This window comes from Sinocyclocheilus anshuiensis, unplaced genomic scaffold (genome assembly GCF_001515605.1).
Source record: "Sinocyclocheilus anshuiensis isolate Anshui unplaced genomic scaffold, SAMN03320099.WGS_v1.1 scaffold479, whole genome shotgun sequence".
NCBI lineage: Eukaryota > Metazoa > Chordata > Actinopteri > Cypriniformes > Cyprinidae > Sinocyclocheilus > Sinocyclocheilus anshuiensis.
In genome coordinates, this window is record NW_015551042.1 from 323099 (window position 1) to 344891 (window position 21793).

Consider the following 21793-nt stretch of genomic DNA (forward strand, 5'->3'; position numbering starts at 1 on the left):
CCCAGTCATGCAGCCCTAATAAATATTTACCAAATAGTTTTTCTTGTGCATGTTTTTTATTTATTTATTTTTTTATGAACTATAGCTGAAAGCTTTGTTGGATTTTTATGCATTTGTATAATGGCAGCAATTTTTTTTTAAGTCTTAAGTTATTGTTTGCTAAAACTGATGAAATAATTTTTAGATTTTAATTAAAATAAAGCTGAAATAAAATATAAATATTAGCGCAAAAAAAAAAAATTACTAATGTTTCCTTGGCAGCTAACTGAAATGTAAGTGCAGGTATTAATATTGCTAAAACTGAATAAGAACTAAAGCTGAATGTATAAAAATGACAAAAGCAAAAATCACTAAACATCACAATCACAAAATGACTAAAACATGAACTGAAATTAAAATGAGAAATTAAAAGCTATTTCAAATATGTATAATCCCAAATTTTTCTCAGACATGAAAATATAAAAATGATGTGTCATCAGTAACCCTGAAATAATCAATAATTGTTATTTTTATTGAATTTTTATGGAAAAGTGTGTTTTATGGTTGGTCACAATAATGTGTATACTGAAATTAAATTATTTCTGCATTCATCAAAATTCTTATATATCTCAGCCCAGTTATTAACCCATTGTAAACTGTTTCATCACATTCTATGCTTACTATTATACATAAAAACCCCTTATACAACACTGAATAGGTATACTACTGTTATTATTATATTAACATGTTTACTCATTCTATGTCCAAACCCAACAAAACTGAATATATTTGAATTCATATATCAATACTAGACACCTTAAAGATAACATGTACCAAAAATCTTTAACACACATTGCTATCCTTTTGTTTTGATGCATCCATAATAAACTGCTCTGGTCATGTAACAATTTGCACTAAACACATGAAACTGCACATATTTAATTGAGACCCTTCATATTTGCAGACAATGCACTAAAACACCAGACAGTCCATTTTTAGAGCTTTAGAAATGCAAACCGTCTTTACGCTCACTATTGTGACCGGTGGGATTAAATAGTATCTAATAATATTAACGTGAGATTGATGTGTTGTCTGTTTGAGCGCAGGTTAAAGACGATCTCCTGGTGAAGATCGCGTCCCGGAGGCAGAACGTCACTGAGATCAACATCTCCGACTGCCGTAACGTTCAGGATCACGGCGTTTGCTCTCTGGCGTCTAACTGTCCCGGTCTGATCAAATACACGGCGTACCGCTGTAAGCAGCTCAGCGACGTGTCTCTGTGCACCGTGGCCATCCACTGCCCGCTCCTGCAGAAAGTGCACGCCGGCAACCAGGACAAACTCACGGACCACGCTCTCAAACTGGTGAGCTGTTCCAAACTCACTTGATGGATGCATGTGATAAACGTGTGCTTACGAGTCATCATCAGTGTTTCCATCCACATATGTAAATGGGTCAAAGACAAAAAAGGGTTTAAGCATAAAAAAAATAAGTGTAAAACTGCTTTAAATTGTTGTTGTTTTCTCAAAAAAAATTTAAAAGTTTTCTGTTTAATTTAATTGCAATTTTGTTTTTGTTTTTCCGAGCAAAAAATAAATATCATACATTTCCCCCTGATTTACAGAAGAGAGCCACTAAAATGTCATTAAGTGTAACAATCTTGTCAGGCATATTTACAACAAAAATCAATTTATGACATATTAAAAGACTAATTACTTTCACCCCAAATACTAATTAGTTGTAATTTTACATTTTTAAAACGTGCCAATATCCTAGGATTTGCCCATTGGTCAGTAAGAATTTAAAACACAATCAAATTTAATACGCTCCCTTTTATATATTTTAATGTGTACACGTCAGAATAAGCATGTTGTTTGAATTTGTACATAACTATAAGTGTTACACTGAATGACAACGTAACATTATTTCAACCAAATTTTGACATTTTATTCTCCAAAAACTTATTTGAAACCTTAAAAGTAGAAACTTTACTTATATTTAATGTGCTTTCTATGTCATATAATCACAATCTTAACGTCTTTTGACAAATTTTGGGATATTGCGATAAAAACACTAGATGGAAACTCCAAGATGCAAATTAAGTCTTAAAATGTGGGGAAAAGAGTCACATGCTTTCTTGGTTGCAGCAACTTTTAATAATTTTATTGTATTATATTATGATGCTTTTTCTTAGGAAGTGAAGATTTTGTTCTCCTGAACACATTTGTGATTAAAGCACTGCTTCTTTCCATGTTTTATGTGACATTTCAAGTTTTTTGCTTTATGACTAAATATCGTATCATGGTATGTGTAATTTAATTCAATGTCATAACTGTAAAATAAAGAAAAAATATATATAAAAATTTAAGTTATTAATTTAATAAAAAAAAAATATATATATATATATAAAATCATGTAAAATTGTAATTAATTATATTTATTTAACAGATTTTTTAAATGATTTAAAAATAAAATAAACACCATATTTTATAATAAAAAAATTAAATGTAAAAATATTTGCAAAATGAATGTAAACTAAAATCATTTTAAATAAGAGTAAAAAATATTTTTGAAAATATTTAAAATGGAAAATAAAATAATAAAATATTAAAAATAAAAATACAATTTTAAAAATAAAATATTTTACAAATATTAAAAATAAAAACAAGAAAACACTCAAAATTAATATTTTATTTGTTTACCCGCATGTAATTATTAACTGACCAGGTTTGAAAAGTGCTCGAATTTTTGTTAAAGTGCTTGAAATTGCTTGAAATTGTAATTGCACTGCTTTCATAATAATTCACTCTCTGACTAAACCGTGTGTGTTTTAGATAACAGGATAATATGGTTAGGATGCTTTATATAGCTTGGCTGTAATTACAGAATACTTACAATAGAATACAGAATAATCTGTTAAATTATGTTTACTATATTATGTAATTAGTAATTAATATTGCATAATGTATATTTAAAAAAAAATATCTGAGCAAAACTGTGCAGATCTGCATGTGCATCATCTGATTTAATGTGGAGAAGAATATGTATTTATGCTAATATGTAATTTAACACAACTGTTAGTTGCATGAAAATGCACTGCAAAAATGCTTGAATTTGAATTTGGCAAAGGTGTAAGAGTACCATCAACATACCAATGCATTGCTAAGTTATTAAAATGTTAACTTAAAATTAGTGCTGTCAAATGATTAATTGCGATTAATCGAATCCAAAATAAAAGTTTCTGTTTACATAATATATGTGACCCTGGAGCACAAAAGCAGTCTTAAGTCCTTAAAGGGGTCATAGGATGCTACATGCACTTTTGCAATTTGTTTGAACTGAAATGTGTGTTGGCAGTGTGTGTACACAACCACCCTATAATGATAAAAATCCACCCAGTGTTTTTTAATCTTGGGGGACTTATCTAGTACTGTAGCTCAAAGGAGTTCACTTTGTGAATCCCTTGTGTATCCAGTCATATGGCTGTATTGAACCGAATGCATGTTTGTGTGTTTTTGTGCAGTTGGGTGAACACTGCAAAGAGCTGAAGGACGTGCATTTCGGCCAGTGCTACAGCATCAGTGACGAGGGTCTGGTGGCGCTGGCGCAGGGGTGCAGCAAACTACAGAGGATCTACATGCAGGAGAACAAACTGGTACGTGCATAGACCCTCACGTTACGCGTATGGGGTGTGCAATCAATATCTCAATATTTTCTGGGATTTTATCGATATTATTCAGTGGATTAGAATAATGAGACATTTGGGCTGTTACCGAGCAAATTAAATCAGTATCAATAAAATTCATCTTTGCAATGCAGAGGAAACACAGAAGCTGCGTCTGAAGTGGCGTTTAGATGTGTTTACACACTGTTTATGTAATGCATTTAATCTGCAATTACAAATGCATAAATAATGTTTTGGTATATTAATCATAAAACTTTGAATAGGTACTTTAAATGTGAAATTAAAAACCGCCAGTAGATGGCAGCAAGTCACTGTTAATAAGTGAATCATTGCGATTGAACTGAATAATTTTTAAATGTTTGATTCATTCAGGAACGAATCACTGTCATGTTGCTCAGAGACGCAAAACAGTGCTGTGGCTGTGTTTGGGATTATTTTTGTTGTCGAAAACAGTGTCTAAAACGTAAGTCTCTTAATTAACTTCTAGTTTATTGAACTGTTGTAAAAAAAATCAACATCACATTTATAATCATTAAACATTTTTAAAGAAAAAACGGCACTCTTCGTGTGAAATTCATTAACTATTTGAAGTGGTATAAATTTATATTTAATTTTTTTACCCGCATGTAATTATTAACTGACCAGGGTTCATACGTTGCTGGAACTTCTTGAAAATGCTTGCATTTCTATATATTCAAGGTTTGAAAAGTGCTTGAATTTTTGCTAAAGTGCTTGAAACTGCTTGAAATTGTAATTGCACTGCTTTCATAATAATTCACTCTCGGACTAAACAGTGTGTGTTTTAGATAACAGGATAATATGGTTAGGATGCTTGCGCTTTATATAGCTTGTCTGTAATTACAGAATACTTACAATAGAATACAGAACAATCTGTTAAATTATGTTTACTGTATTGTATAATTAGTAATTAATATTGCATAATGTATATTTAAAAAAAATATCTGAGCAAAACTGTGCAGATCTGCATATGCATCATCTGATTTAATGTGGAGAAGAATATGTATTTATGCTAATATGTAATTTAACACAACTGTTAGTTGCATGAAAATGCACTGCAAAAATGCTTGAATTTGACTTTGGCAAAGGTGTAAGTGAACCATGAATTATTTATGTGCAAGGCATATTATTTGTTGCATTTCTGTCAGTTGATTTATAGGTTTTTGTCCGTGAATTACTAAGTAGTGCATCTGGTTGGTGAATGATGAATCACGCTTAAAACACCCATACGCAAATATAATATATGTTCATATTTTTCCATATGCAAAAAATATTGTTAAAACATATGAATCCTTTTAGAAATTGGAATGATTTCATATCATAGCGTGCATAATTATTAGGCACGTTGATATTCTGATATTGTTTTTCCCAAACACATTTTACCAATTCCAAACCACATCATTCTTAATAACTACTATTGATTTTGTATTTAATCATTTATGAGTGATATATAATTGTCCATGAAGGCTGGAAGTGAAAAACCCTAAAAAAATGACCCTCACTTAATAAGATTAACATGCTGAAGTATTGTGAAATACTGTATATTAAGACTAATTTTTTATAGGCTTTATGGACAGATAAGTTGTGAGTGACTCGTGAAAGAAGTTTTAGGAGCTCATTTTTATTCCGTCTCCTATCCTGAAAAGTCTGTCTTGCAGAGATTAACTAAAAATGATAAGTTTATAAATATTGTTTTCCTCATATTTATGATCCTGTGGAACAGGAAGTCATGGCTGGACAATTTCATGTTCATAATCACCCTGGTGTGCTAAAAAATGTAAATATGAATAGAAATATAGAGATGTTTTACTCATAAGAATTTCTAGGGGTGCCAATAATGGTAGCCAACATGCATTGCAGAAAAAACATTTATTTCATAATCTGAGTTTCCCACCACTTTCAATTGTTTTGCGTCAGTGACAGTTTAGAATTTTGTGAATTTTTCGAATGAAAGATCAAAAAGATAAATGATGCAGATTTATTTTCACAGCCGCCTTTGCTCATATTTACCAAGGGTGCCAATATTACTGTGTTGTTTTAATAAAGTTGCATGTTTAAATAAAATATATATTGTTGGCATATATGGTTGCTGCATGCATATAATACCATATAAAGTAATCATCATTATATGTACATATATAAAATTCCCATATGCATGCATTATAAACTTATGTCTTTATGTACCCGGAGAATGCATGCATGTATGTGAAAATTAGTAACATACAAGCAACATATAAGGCAATACCACTCAATATAGGGCTTTATATTGCATGTCATATATTACATTTCCATATGAGTAATTACATAGTGACTAGTTTATTTTAGAAATGTGCATCTTATGTGTGTAGCAGAGGTGTTCGGGTTTTTATTACACGACTCTGTTCTCTTTCTATATCGTTCTCTTGTCTCTTTGAGTGATTGAGTACATCTGTAGCTCTTTTTGCATTGGTTTTTTTATCAGTATTTATGCATGTATCGGTCTGTCTGAATCTGTGTGAGCTTCATGCATTGTCTGTGAATAAGGGCTGTTATTATCCCATCAATCTCAGCCTTAAAATCACTCAGTCTGCCTTGATTATATTCATCATATATTCAACAAATCTGTCCGTGTGCATTACTAAAATGATTTTTTTAAATAGTGTTTTTGTCTCGTTTTGCTAAAAAAATATGTAAACGTTTAAAACTAGATCAATTTACTTGAAAAACTGAGAAAAATATTTTCAAAAGACTTGTGTGTATATATATTGCATGCACAAATCTGCTTTTTAAGTAAGTATTTAGTTTGAAAGATGTTGAAAAGTGTTGGTGAATGTCTGTCTGCAGCCACTGGAGGTCAGTGTTGTTCCTCTAATGAGAAAATGTCGTGTGGTTTTGTGAGAAGTGCTTTAAAACAGACCTTTGGACATTAATTGTAACAAAACGCAGGCATGTGTGTGTTTGCTGTGCATTAGACCCTGATCGTATCATAACTGTGAGTTTGAGCTCTTCGTTGCTGTCAGATTGAGATTCAAAGAGTTTCTCGTCTGTATAAGTGTTTTTGAGCCACTTCAAGAACAAAAGGACTCCAAATACCTAATAATAATAGTTTCTCTAATTGTGGATCAGATTTCTCAGCAGGCTTTTCCAGATGTGTGATTATTGGAGAGGAACTGATGGTGTGTTGTGTGTTATTTTGAGTGCTCAACCTGTTTTACTTTGTGATCTGATATGCTTCTGAGTGAAACTAGTTATTCAGTAAGGGTGTATTCTCAATTTGGTCCGGACCAAAGCAAGTGAACTAGTAGACTTTCCTGGTGTGAATATACCCTAAGAAAAACAAGATTTTGTCTATTAGTAATTGATTGAGTTGTGAAAACTGGCCGTTTTAAATGGAGCCAGACATGAATGTGATTTTGCAAAAAAAATAATACTTTATTGGTCCATTGGTTGTTAACTTTTAACTTATACCCTGCATTATTAGGCCTCGGTGACGTCAGGAGAAAAGGAAATTCATTTCAGAGTGTTTGTGTGTTTGTTTGTAAATAAAACGTACAAAAAAACAAAAAAAACCCTTACATTATTAACAAAATAAATACATTTAAAAATTAAAATAAAATAAAGATGTGTAAAAAAAAACCACATGTTAAAAATAAAACGTAAAAATACATAAAAAAAATATATATATACATATTAATAAAAATGAAAAAATAAAAAATATGTAAATAAATGTATAAAGGTGTAGAAGAAAAATTTAAATAAGTAAAAATAAATGATGAAATAAAATACATAAAAAATAAAGTAAAATAAAACAAATACAAAATAAAATAAATACATTTAAAAAACACTACATACATTTTTAACACAATATCCCTATAACTGTTCACAATTTTTAATTTGATAAACCAAATTTCTTTCTTTCTTTCTTCCTGTCTCCCTCCCTCCCTTCCTTCCTTTCTTCCAAAGACTTGTATCTTAATAGAAGATTAAAATATTTTATGTTGGTTCTGAAGTTGTTTTGTGTTTTCAAATGTGGCTCATTGGAAGAGGTTTGGCCGCGTCTTTAACAGCACTTCAGGGACTGAATGATGTAAATTATTCAAGTGTGAGAAACGGAGACCTTCTCCACAGGTTCATAGATTTTAAATCGGTTAACCAGTGACTGAAGTTATAAACCAAACATCTATTAAACTACTAGAGCGTGATTTGAATGAAATATCAAGTATGATGCATGCACGAGTCTCTTTATGTGGGTCAGTCGTGATGTTTCCTCACTATAATGCTGAAGCGGATCGCCGGCGATTCTGAAACCTAAGCATGCTTTCCTTCCCCTCGAGAGCGAGATACGGCTCCGCTCCGTCTCCTCGTGACATCTGAGTCCTCTCTCTCCTGATGCTTTCGGTGACAGATCGCACAATTGTGGCCCTCATTTACAATAAAGGGCCTTCTGCTAATGGAGTAAAGCGATCCCGCGTCTGTCTCTCCCAATCAATGATGAATAGGGCTGATCCGCTCGTCCTCACACAGATAATTGAATAATTAAAAAGCTGGAAGTCGTTTCTGTGCGGTCAGAGCTCCTCCTCCTTTAAATACTGGACTCTTCTGGAAATGTTTAGGATTGAGTATGTTTGTCATTTCAAACTAGTTTCAATTCTTCAAAGTTTCAACATTTCAAAATCATATTTTTACCTTTTGATGCAATTTTCATATTTGCGTGCATCGTGTCTTTAAGATGCTTTGTTCCAGAAATGCATGTTCAAACAAGCCTTTTGCATTGCATTTCCATCCTGTGTTTGTGTCCTTTTAAGCATAAACATTACCGAATAAAACAGTTTTATAATATAATCTCTGAAATCAAGCCTTAACATACACACACTTATACTTGAGGAGCAGATTTATCTTGTTTTAAAGAAGTTGCATATCATATTCAGGATTTATATCCCTTTTTTCACCTCTTTTAATCTGTATTTGTCACCATTTATGCTTAAAAGAAGATGCAGTCAATAATCAATAAATAAAAATGAACACTTTTGTAATACATTTCAGTGTATATTCTCCGAAAGCAATATTCTTTTTTAGGTGAACTGTTTCTTTAAGACTCTATTTTGCTCAGGATCCATGAATGCATCAACACATTTTTGAATTGCATTTCTGTCATCTTTTAAACTATATTTGTGTCTATTTAGGCATAAACCACAGACATGTGTTGACAGATAATAAGCAGTTTTCTAATAAATTACAAGGTTTATGTTCTGAAAGCAAGTCTCGACAGACTCTAATCTGCTTCTCAAGTAAATGCATCTTGTGTTAAACGTTAAATCTCATGCCATTTCAAACCCTGTATCATATTCAGGCATGTTTTTGACCTTTTGTGTGATGCAACGATTTTCATATTTGTGTGAACCGTTTCTTTAAGACGCTTTTACGCTCAGGTGCCAGAAACAAGCCAAAAAATGTTTTTAATGCATTTCAATCTTCTTCTAATCTGTGTTTGCATCTTGATTTAAGCAAACCTGCTTCTCAAGTAAGTGTATCTTGTTTTAAAGTGTTCACTCAAACACGTATTGGGGTCAGAAGTTTAGTCTTTGTGCTTTGTGATGACAACATTTAAATTTTTAGGTGAACTGTTACTTTAAGACGCTTTTATGCTCCCTTCCAGAAAGAAACGTTGAACAAATGTTTTGAATTTCATTTCTATCCCGTTTTAATCTGTATTTGTGTCTTTTTAAGCATACACATTATTAAAATGTTGATAGATTATGCTGACAAAGATAAACCATTTAAAATAAACAGTTTTATAATAAATTTCCAAATATATTCTATAATATAAGCAAGTCTAAACATACTAAAATGTTTCTTAATAAAGAATATATTGTCTTAAAGATAATGAATCTCATGTCAGCATAAATCTACCCACAATTCAGTAAGGTTTATGCTTAAAACGAGACACAAATACAGATTAAAACAGGATAGAAATGCACTGAAGATGTTTTTATTCAACTTGAGCGTAATAGAATCTTAAAGAAACATTTGACCTAAAAATTTAAATTGTATCATCATCGCGAAACGCAAAAGGTAAAAATCTAGCCTTAATATGATACAGTTTTGAAATGAAACGAGATTCAACATGTTTAAAAGAAGATGCACTTATTTAAGAAGCAGATTTGAGTACTTTAAGACTTTTAGAGAGTATATCTTGAAATGTATTATAATGATCAAGCATAATTGTCGAGTAAAAAAAATAGCCAAAAAAAAAAAAGGAAATTAAATACAATTTTTTAAATTATTTAGCACATTGATCAAAATTGACCGCATAAAACTAACATACTTAAATCTGCTGCTCAAGTAAGTGCATCTTGTTTTGAAGCCGTTGAAGCTCAAGTTATTTCAAAACCTGTTTCATATTCAAGTCAAGATCTTTGCTTTTTGTGTTGCGTGATGCTTCTTTAAGACTCCTTTACGCTCAGGTTCCAGAATCACGTCAAACAGAGGTGTTTCAATCCTCTTTTAATCTGTATCTGTGACCATGAACCACAAAACCAGTCATAAGGGGCAGTTTTGTGAAATTGAGATTTATATCATCATCTGAATAAAGCTGAATAAATAAGCTTTCCATTGATGTATGGTTTGTTAGGATAGCACAATATTTGAAAATCTGGAATCTGAGGGTGCAAAAAAATCTAAATATTGAGAAAATCATCTTTAAAGTTGTTCAAATGAAGTTCTTAGCAATGCATATTACTCATCAAAAATGAAGTTTTGATATATTTACGGTAGGAAACTTACAAAATATCTTCATGGAACATGATCTTTACTTAATATCCTAATGATTTTTGGCATAAAAGAGAAATGGATCATTTTGACCCATACAATGTATTGTTGGCTATTGCTACAAATATACCCCAACGACTTAAGACTGCTTTTGTGCTCCAGGCTCACATTTGGTTGTGTTTCCTGTGATTAGCTTGGGCTTTATGCATGGCCTGCTGTTTTAATGATCCAGCTGCGATTATGGCCTAAATCCAATTTTCACCTACATTCAGATTTACGGAGTATCCCGTGCTCTTGCCCCCACATTCTATGGCCAAGTAGCCGGAGAACTAAAAGCAATTATGCAGCGCGTTTAGCCTATTTCCCGGCTTGTGATGGTCTCCAAATCAAATCTGTAGTTTTAAGGCCAGGTTTGCTCCGCTAAAGAGCCGGCGCTCTTAAATTGGGCCACTTGTCTCCTTGTCAGGTCTGAACTAGTGAACTGCGGGAGTCGAGCTCCATCTGCGTCCAGCTCTTTTAATGTCTCTGAGCTGAAGGCCAGCCTGTGGGAGTCGTTTTATTTAGCGTAGCTTTAGATCGGCGCTTCTCACAGCTTTCAGGCCAAGCATTACCTTTGATCGCATCAGAACATCCAAGTGCCACAAAGTTGCCTGTAATATTTTCTGTATTCCTTTGATGTTTTTGTCAGTCTTTGTGAGTGCAAGCAGGCGGGTCTCAGAAATGTCTTCCAGAATGTAGGCCTAGACGAACAGAATAACATTTTACCTTTTTGCATGGACCAAAACCATATCACACAGCTGTGTTATTGTAAAATAAATCAGAAATAATAAAATAAAAAAAAAAATGTATGTATGAATAAATAAATAAAAAAAATCTATGAACCACGTTTGCAATGTTTTGGTTCTGTAAGATTTTAAAAAAATTAATTAATGAAATTCATTAAACTAATAAATTAAATGTACAAAATTAAAGTCTCTTGTGCTTAACAATGCAGCACTTATTGACAAAAAATACAAATATTGTGAAATATTATTACAATTTAAAATAAATGTTTTCTCTGTGAATATTTTGTAAAATGTAACTTATTTCTGTGATGCAAAGCTGAAGTTTCACTTTTTATCAGCATTTTTTTTGTGCTTTTTTTGCTACTCTATAAATAATTGTTCTTTCGAATGGTAGTGTAATTTTAGTTATTTACATTTTTTATATTTAATATCCAGGTGTTTTGTTTTGTTTTTTGCTTTGCTTTGTTTTGTTTTGCTCTGCTTTGCTTTTTTTTGACAGCAGAGGTATATTTAATTTAATCCTAATTTTGCATGAAAGGCTTGCTCTTTGTTTTAATTGTACTGTATATTAAATTTTTTTTTTTGTAGTTTTTAATATTTAATTTCCTTTTTCTCTCTCTCTCTCTCTCTCTATATATATATATATATATATATATGTATGTATGTATATATATTTATGTGTATATGTGTGTATATGTGTATGCATATATATATGTGTAATATAATATAATTTTTTTTTTTTTTCTTTTATTGGATAGCTATAAATGAGACTCACTTGTCAGATGGCAGCAGAAGTATGTTTAATTTAATCTTAATTTTGCATGAAAGGCTTGTTCTCTTCCTTTTGCCCGACACTTTTCTCGAAGTGCAGGATTTTAATTTTCCAGCAGCTCTGATATGCCAGAAACTATCAGCGTCTGTCTTTAGAGACGTGCACATGTGCCCCGATCACGCACGCGTCCATCTGATTAGCTTGAGTTTTAATTAGCCTAAATGTCTACTGTAAATGGAATTGTTGATGACCTAAAATAGATTAGAGAGCCCTCAATTTGCCTTTAATTACGTGTGTGCGGGATGTCGAATGTGCCGACAGCATCATTGGCAGATGATTAAATATCAAATATCACTTTATGGGTTTATTTGGCTTTTTGAAGAGGCATCTAAGGAATAATAAGGAGCAGTGCGGTGAAAAGTTTAGCATTAAATTGAGGCAACGAGAGCGGAGGATGTAATGACTGCTGTCAATTACAGATGCTCGTCTTCTGACAGATTGAATGTGACGAGAGACGAGGGCAATATTGCTCTCTGGAAACGTGTCGTGAGAACATCCTGCAATTATGTTTAAATAGAAGCGACCTTCTGTAAAGAAAGAGTGCAGTCTGCATCCCGCTTAGCACCTGGATAAAACGGTACCTGGTTTTCTCATAAGAGAAACAAATGTCAGGAACTGCATTACTCCTTATATAAATGGCCTTAAAGGAATAGTTCATTCAAAATGAAAATCAGCTGTGAATGTGCTCACCCTCAGATCATCCGAGATTAGGATGAGTTTGTTTCTTCATCAGGTTTGTAGAAATGTAGCATTGCATCAGTGTCTCAGCAATGGATGCTCTGCAGTGAATGGGTGCCGTCAGAATGAGAGTCCAAACAGCTGATAAAAACATCACAATAATCCACAAGTAATCCACAGCACTCCAGTCCATCAATTAACATCTGGAGAAGACAAAAGCTGAAACACATCCAGCATTAAGACGTTTTTAAAGAGGTCATCGGATGCTACATGCACTTTTACAAGTTGTTTGAACTGAAATGTGTGTTGGCAGTGTGTGCAGTGAAAAGCCATAATCCAGTGAAAAAGTGTTCTGGTGTGAATCAGGAGAGAAATCTGCACAGATCAAGCAGCGTTTAAACAGCTCTAAACACATATGTGGCTGGATTTTGATGTGAGAGACAACAGCAGATGCACTTTTTCACTGGAGGAAGTGTTATGGATTATAGACTCTATGGTGTTTTAGTTAGAAACGTCTTAATGCTGGATGTGTTTCAGCTTTTGTCTTCTCCAGATGTTAACTGATGGACTGGAGTGCTGTGCATTATTGTTATTTTTTATCAGCTGTTTGGACTCTCATTCTGACGGCACCCATTCACTGCAGAGCATCCATTGCTGAGACACTGATGCAGTGCTACATTTCTCCAGATCTGATGAAAAAACACACTCATCCTCATCTCGGATGATCCTGAGGGGGAGCACACTTTCAGCAAATTTAGATTTTTAGGTAAACTATTCCTTTAAACGCTGATTAAATGTAAAACTTTGTACACTTCCAAACATTTGGAAGATTAAGATTTTTTAGAAGTGTTTTTGAAAGATGTCTCTTCTGCTCACCAAGGCTGCATTTATTCGATCAAAAATTTAAAACCGCTGTTTTCTAACTGTAATGTATTTCTGAGATCAAAGCTGAATTTTCAGCATCATTACTCCAGTCTTCAGTGTCACATGATCCTTCAGAAATCATTCTAATGTGAAATCAGAAATCTTAATTTTCAGAAACACAAAAAAGTAACTTTTGAACCAGAAGTGTGTCCTGTTTTTCTGTTCTTGCTGCCAGTTGCATGAATGGCCTCTTTAGATCCCAGGAAATGGGCAGGTTGTGTTTCCTCTCTGCGTTTAGTGTGAGTGTGTGAGTGTGTGAGTGTGCTGACTTGTAATGTGGAATCAAATAAAGTATATAAAATGTGTGAGTCAGTGTGTGTGTGGCCACTTTGAGCATCACCGATCGATAGAGAGGGAAAAGCTTTCAACTTTCTGGTGGCATCGAGACCCTTTTTGGGGTTTTGGTCACTTTTCAGGAGGAAGCGATCACGTTCATCGATGAGGAGAGCATCACCTTTCGTGACTCGCCGGCGTGACAGAAAGCAGCGCTGCGGTTTCTAAATGTCACGTCTGTGTGTGATATGAGAGTCAGCGAGCCGTTCTTTAAGCTTCTTGTGTGGGACTACACCTTGAAAATCCCCGCTGGACAAAAAGAGGTGTGTGAAAAGGTCCCGGCGTATCGTGTGTGTGAGGATGGGCAGAAAATATGAAATCTAATTTAATATATTAACAATGTCGATGATACTAAAATAATACAGATTTTAGGCTGTCAGTAGGTGTGGATAACTTTATTCATATTTATTTATTTAGTAGCAGTTTAAACATATTTTACTATATTTTTATTTTTTATTTTGTAAAGGTGCATCTTATATATGAATGTCTCGGTTATTATAGTTATATCAAATAAAACCATAAAAAGGCAACGTTTCACATTTTCTTTTAGTTTGACTTGATGTACTAAATGAACTAAAACTGAAATAAAATTAAATAAATAAAAAAATTAAACCATGATTATATTTACAAACAACAAAAACGAATAAAATGACAAAAAACAGCAAAATTACTAAAACTTGAAAAGTCAGATGAAAGCGGAAAAAGAATAAAATCTAAGTCAAAATATAATAGTATCTCACTGATGCTAAAATAACACTGATCTTTCTGAATAGTAGAATAGTATTGCAATCGGATTAAAATGCTCACTAATGAAGTCTTACTAAGTTTGAGTAGTACAGTTAATGACATATTAGAAAAGTACATTACACTCTTAAAAATAAAGGTTGTTTATTGACAACGATGGTGAAGACGGTTAACTTCCATGGAACCTTTCCATTGCATTATTTACTTTTATGCCAAAAATCATTAGGATATTAAGTAAAGATCATGTTCCATGAAGATATTTAGTACATTTCCTACCGTAAATACATCAAAACGTAATTTTTGATTAGTAATATGCATTGCTAAGAACTTCATTTGGACAACTTTAAAGATGATTTTCTCAATATTTAGATTTTTTTGCACCCTCAGATTCCAGATTTTCAAATAGTTATATCTCAGCCAAATATTGTCCGATCCTAACAAACCATACATCAATGCAAAGCTTATTTATTCAGCTTTCAGATGATGTATAAATCTCAATTTAAAAAAATTGCCCCTTATGACTGGTTTTGTGCTCCAGGGTCACATATGGCTCTTCACTGTGAATACACACATTTGCAACCTTTATTTTAAAGAGAGAGCACACAAATCTGTATGCATGCATGTGTGCATATAATGGGGAAAATGCATGCATTTATGGGTTTGTGTCAGGTATGACGTTAAATGATGGCTGTATTCTCATGCGGCCCATAGGAGGCGCTCTAAGATAGTGTTTTTTGTCAGCAGCTGTGGATGGTTTTAGATGAAGTTCACTGTGCTTCTACAGATGAAAAAAGGACGACTCATTGATATGCAGCTCTGCTTTAGTAATATCTGTACAGTTTGATTTGATAATTGTTACTCTAACCTTTAGAGCAGGGGTGTCCAAACTCGGTCCTGGAGGGCCGGTGTCCTGAAGAGTTTAGCTCCAACCCCAATTAAACACACCTGAACCAGCTAATCAAGCTCTTACTAGGCATACTAGAAACTTAAAGGCAGGTGTGTTGGGGCAAGTTGGAGCTAAGCTCTGCAGGACACTGGCCCTCCAGGACCGAGTTTGGGCACCCCTGCTTTAGAGGTTCTCTGCGTATTAGTGTGCACTTCTGAGTGTGTGCTCGCTCCCTGTGTGTTCTCAGTGGGTTTTAATCGTCTAGATGCTCTTATTTACTGCAGTGTGTGTTCATTTTCAGGAATTGGTCATATAGTGGTCTGCCATGCATCGTAAAGAATTTATTCATTCTTCTTCAGTAATTGAATGAGCTGATGGGATGCGAGGGCTTTCTGGAGGAATGAAAGTGTTTTCCCGCTGGCTTTTGGGATGGACAGGAAGTGCTTTGATTTGAAATGATTAGAGGAAATGACATCAGCAGCAGCAGCAGCAGGCATGAGTGACATAGAAGCTGTTAATTGTAATGTTAGTGAATGACAAATGTCAGATAAGGTATTTTTAACTGGACTTTTTCATGTATTTTTGCTCACTTTAAGACGTTTATTGTCGTGTTTGTCAAAGTTTGCACTCCTCGTGTGTGTGGTTTTAATTTTAAGGCAGATAAATGATCATGGAAAAGCTACATTGACTCATTTTTAGTGGGGAAACAAAATAATAAATAATAAAAATGACCTCTTTAAACTGTCCTGTCATCAGTGCCCTGATCATCCATCTCTGTTGTCCGAAATACACCAGAAACAGATAGTGCATGTCTTCAGATAATTGTTTGTTAATATGTATCACAGTTACTTTCCACAAAAACATCGTGCAGCACAACTGTTTTCAACATTGATAACAATCAGAAATGCAATTTATTTAGTTATAATTATATTATATTTCATTATATTTTGACTATGTTTTGTTTGTTATGAGCAGCCGGTGACATGAAAACTTGTTTGAAGTGATGGTTGTTTTTGTGTTTTTGTTTGGCGAGTCGATCTCACAGATCTCAGATCAGAGCCACTCACACATCACCGGCCTTAACATACATATTAATATTTATCAGCTATTTACATACAGTAAGTGAGCTAGAAGTGTTTTATGTTGTGTAGTTTGAGTGCATCATATTGGATCATGTTTTCATCGTTTGAGGTTTCAGCTCAGTGCGTCTTTGTCCATGAATGCTACAGACTTGGAGAAGTTGCTCAAAGTCACTTCCCAAAATCAGCAGAGAATGAGTGAAGGACGCTGTCAGACCACTGCGCCGCATGCGGAAACAATGAGGAAGTAATGTTATTTTTTTAGTTTTATTTTAAGTAAAACAAATTTGATGTAAATACAATTTATTTAAAAATTATTTTTAAATGAAATATTAATTAGGCCAATACAAGATTATGATTTTTAATTTTTTTTATTTATTTTTTTTACTTTTAACTAGTAAAGACATGATTCAAGCAACATTCTTTTAAATAATGATTCTAATATCATAATAAAATGATTTTAATATCCTTTCAAATATAATTTATTTCTGTGATGCAGCGCTGAATTTCCATCATCATTAAAATAAAAAGTTAAAAAGAACACCATTTATTCAAAAATATAAATCTTTAATAACAAGCGTTTATTTAAAATAGAAATCTTTTCTAGCAATATACACTACCGTTCAAAAGTTTGGGGTCGGTACATTTATATTCTTTCTTTTTTTTTAAAGAAATTAAAACTTTTATTCAGCAAGGATGTGTTAAATTGATAAGAAGTGATAGCAAAGATTTATATTGTTATTAAAGATTTATATTTTGAATAAATGCTGTTCTTTTTAACTTTTTATTCATCAAAGAATCCTGAAAAAAGTATCAGTTTCCAAAAAACACAACTGTTGCAACATTGATAATTCTAATAATAAGTCAGCATATTAGAATGATTTCTGAAGATCATGTGACACTTTATACTGGAGTAATGATGATGGAAATACAGCGCTGCATCACAGAAATAAATTATATTTTAAAGGATATTAAAATAGAGACCATTATTTTATATTGTAATAACATTTTTCAAGATTACTGTTTTTTTCTGTATTTTTGATCAAATAAATGCAGCCTTGATGAGCATAAGACACTTCTTTAAAAACATTACAGTCTCACTGATTCCAAACTTTTGAACAGCAGTGTATATATATATATGCATTTTTGGTCATCTTTCATCATCTGTTCATGTATTGGTAAATGTTGAAACTAACATTAAGATGAATAAATTCATGTTCATGTTAAATGCATGCAAACCTATGATTTAATTGATTGGTAAATCATCAAATTAACATTTGCTAAGATTAATAATTGCTGTAGAGGTAATTTTCTTTATAAGTTCATGTTAACTTGTGTAGTTAACTAATTTTAACAAATAAAACTGTGACGTGTTACCATTTAGTGTTTAGAGTCACTGTAAGTCATTATTCAGTTGACTCCTATGAAAAATATATTATCATTATTATATATTCTATTATATATATTATGTTTAAAAAAAAATAATATACATTTTTTTTTTATTATATATGTAAATATAAATTATATTTAGAGAACACATTTTTCCCCCAAAGATCTCCTACAACATGTATTAAAAAAAAAAAAGAAAAAAAAAATATATATAAATACTATAAGTCAACAATATGTATTTAATTTATTTTATATAATATTAATAATTCTCTATATATATATAATTATTTTTTTATTAATAAATATATTAATATAAGCATTTTAAAAAATATTTAGTGATTTATTTTTTTAATAAAAAAAGAAGAAAAAAATAGAATGTAACTACAATGTGATTCAAGTGACATTCTTTGTATTAAAAATTTGTTACAGTTTAATGTTTATAGTCACTATAAATCATTGGTCATTTTTATTTGGTGGAGTCCTATAACAATATATATTTTTAATGTATAAATATTAAAAAATGTACTATATTTGTTATTAATTAGAATGTATTTTTACATTTTTATTAAAAGTAATAAACATATTTAAATATGTTTTTTTTTTTTTTTTTTTTAAAAAGAAAATTTTAAAAACTACATGATTCAAGTAATATTCTCTTTATTAAAAACATACAGACCATCTGGTTAAAGAGGGTTTTATTCAAAGTGCAACACATGAAGTTCAACATGGTGTAAAACCACGATTGCTCAATTTAAAAAATAAAATAGTGGAAAAACATTACATTTGAATTCATTAATTAAACCAGAAAAATGGCCCAGCCCTACTTTATGGTTGAACTGAGCCATAATATGGCTCTTATATAAGGGCTATGAACTGGTGCTGGTTAATTCAGCTTTGGCTCGAGTGATGCTCTGATGTTTGAGTGTTAATGTCCTGCTGCGCTTGATTGATTATCTAATGGGTCGTTACCGCAGCCGGGATAAAAACAGCATTTCAAGACCACAAATATCAGTTTACTTCAAACACTGTGTGGAGTCTGAAGTCTATTTAAAGGGATTTCATCATTCTGTCATCATTTACTCACACTCGTGTTGCTCCAAACCTTTTTGACGTTCTTATACTGTGGAAGATGTTTAGTAAAACGTTTTTCTTATTAAAGCGATGAAAGCAGACGGTGAGCAGAGCTGTCAGATTTCAAAAAGGACATGAAAATGAAATGTTATGATGTTTTTATGAACACGAAGTCATATGAAGTTATATGATAACTTTGAGCTCATTCAGATTAGGATTCAATTATGATTTTTTAATGCCACATTTGAAGAACTAGTGATCGACCGATATTGGTTTTTTATAACCGATACCGATACCAATTATTTGCATGTTTATGTGCCCGATAACCGATATTTATTTACTGTTATAAAGTAAATAAATGACTGAGTGAAGTAAGTCCATACTTTACCTTGGTTTTTCCTCCTTTCAGTCATCTTTTAAAAAAAAAAGTGTTGAAAATTAGCAGTCTTTCATGTTAAATGTAATCTTCTTATTCCAACAATAAAAAACATTTTATTTATAAAAAGCATCAGCAGCAACACTAATATTAACAATAAGCAAAATAAATGTAGAATGTCTAATGTTTTCAAATGGAGAAAATAAATAAAGGACAGGAGTCATATCAACTTAATTTTAAACTACAGATTTAGTAGGTTTATAAGCTGTTTAATAGCTACAGAGTCAAGAATAATTCACTGGATAATATTCTCTGTAATATTGGAATATAACAAGAAAAACATTGTATTTTATTGCATTTCTCAACTGGCATGTTATATCAGAATTACTAATAATGTTTTTGTCCTTCTAGATTATGAAATGCCTGCTAACAGAGCGGTTTATCTATGCAGTTACACAGATCTATACTCAAACTGCGATCGCTCGCGGAGATAATAAATAATTCATTTCCATAGAGATGTATTTATTTAGATGTTTATTAGTTAAATAATGGTTATATAGTAAATGTTAATGCAATTAAGGGTGTTTTAAACAAGTGAATCTTGTTAAAAGTTACATGCGGTGGCCGTGCTGGGGCATTTCCTGAGCATCAACCCGGTGAGTGAACAGCAATATGAAAGCGGCTTCACGAGACTAATGATGAGCAAATATACAACAGAGAGAGAATTCAATTCAGCGCTTTTATTTCCAACATGCGCTCATTGATGGCTGTATTATTTAAAGGGGTCATATGATGCTTTTTTTAAAGATCATTATTTGGTGTATTTGGTGTAACAGAATATGTTGACATGCAAGATACTGTATATATATCTTAATTTTTGACATGTTGAGATCACATAGCCAGTCAAATACTACTCACTTTATATACGACTGGCCATTTAATTAATTCATCTTATAGTGCATTTCTACCAGTGTTCTTTTAGTATAATTGATTATAATTATAATTTTTTTTTTATTATAAGGTTTTTGAATTAGGTTTTTATTTTTATGCTTTCTGTCTTTATTTTAATTTTAGTTAATGTTTAATAATGTTGTGTTTTTGTCATTATATCATAAGATATTTATCATTTAAAAAAATATGTATCTTTTACTAATTTCGATTTCAGTTTTGTTACACTCTTTTTTTTCTTTTATTTAGTTTATTTTAGTTTTTTTTGTTATTTTGTGAAACTAAGCAAAAATGAGAATTGCTGCCTTGGCAACTCAATTAAATAAAATAGTAAATTTTTCAAAATTATTTTTATTTCAGTTTAAGTTCTTATTTCAAGAATCAATTTTTTTTCTGACTTTAGTTTTAGTTAATTATAATACCCTTGATTTCATGACAAAAAAAAATGCTTTAGTTACTTGAAATAAAATAAACTTTAACTGAAATAAAAAAAATATTTAAAAAAACCTTAAAATTATTTTATTTCCAAGTTTCCAAGACGACATTTGTCATTTTTTCCTGGATGTACTAAAATAACCAAAACTGAAATAAAAATGAATAAGTATATACACTTTTTTTAAACTAACAAAAACGAAGAATAACAAAAAAATGACTGTATCTTTAACTAAAATTAAAATAAAAACAGAAAATACACAAAAAAATGTAAAAACGTAAGCTGCCTTAATTTTTAAGCATTTAAAGGGGTCATATGATGCTATTTTAAAGATCATTATTTTGTGTATTTGGTGTAACAAAATATGTTGACATGCTTTAATGTTCAAAAAACACATTATTTTTCAAATACTGTACATTATTGTAGGTCCTCTATGCCCCGCCTCTCTCAAACGCTTCGTTTTCTACAAAGCCCCCTCCTTTGACAAGCGCAGTGTGCTCTGATTGGCCAGCTGACCCAGTGCATTGTGATTGGCCGAACACCACAAGCATGCGTCGGAAATGTAACGCCCCTTACCATAATTGCGAGCGTCAGCTTTCAAAGTAAATATCAAGACAGTTAATAATGTCGTTAGTTTTACCATCAGTTCAAGCCCGAAAGGGCAACAGAGTTGCGTGACAGACACAGTGATGATGCAGTACACAAGCCACGGTTAAGACAGCTGACATGCTATGATTTCAGACAGGCAGTTCACTCTCCTGTGATGTGACCCTGTTCCCCTCACACACACACACGACGCGTTACTCTGTGCTGCGCAAAACTCCGCATTTGAACAGTCAATAGCAAATACTTAAACTAATAACAAAACAGTAGCTGATTCAGAAGC

At 32.1% G+C, this 21793-nt stretch overlaps 1 protein-coding gene across 2 annotated transcripts in view; it reads left to right on the forward strand.

Moving 5' to 3' along the window:
- The window catches only part of LOC107661528 (F-box/LRR-repeat protein 17-like), a 113219-nt gene that overhangs the window by 6239 nt on the left and 85187 nt on the right, over positions 1-21793 (forward strand). The window contains exons 4-6 of one of the 2 annotated variants that reach the window (XM_016451157.1): positions 1086-1343; positions 3503-3634; positions 4831-5070. In XM_016451157.1, the coding sequence (XP_016306643.1) occupies positions 1086-1343; positions 3503-3634; positions 4831-4863 (423 nt within the window). In that variant the 3' untranslated portion in view covers positions 4864-5070. Of the gene's footprint in view, positions 1-1085; positions 1344-3502; positions 3635-4830; positions 5071-21793 lie in introns of those variants that run through there. The other variant, XM_016451156.1, reaches the window with a different exon arrangement.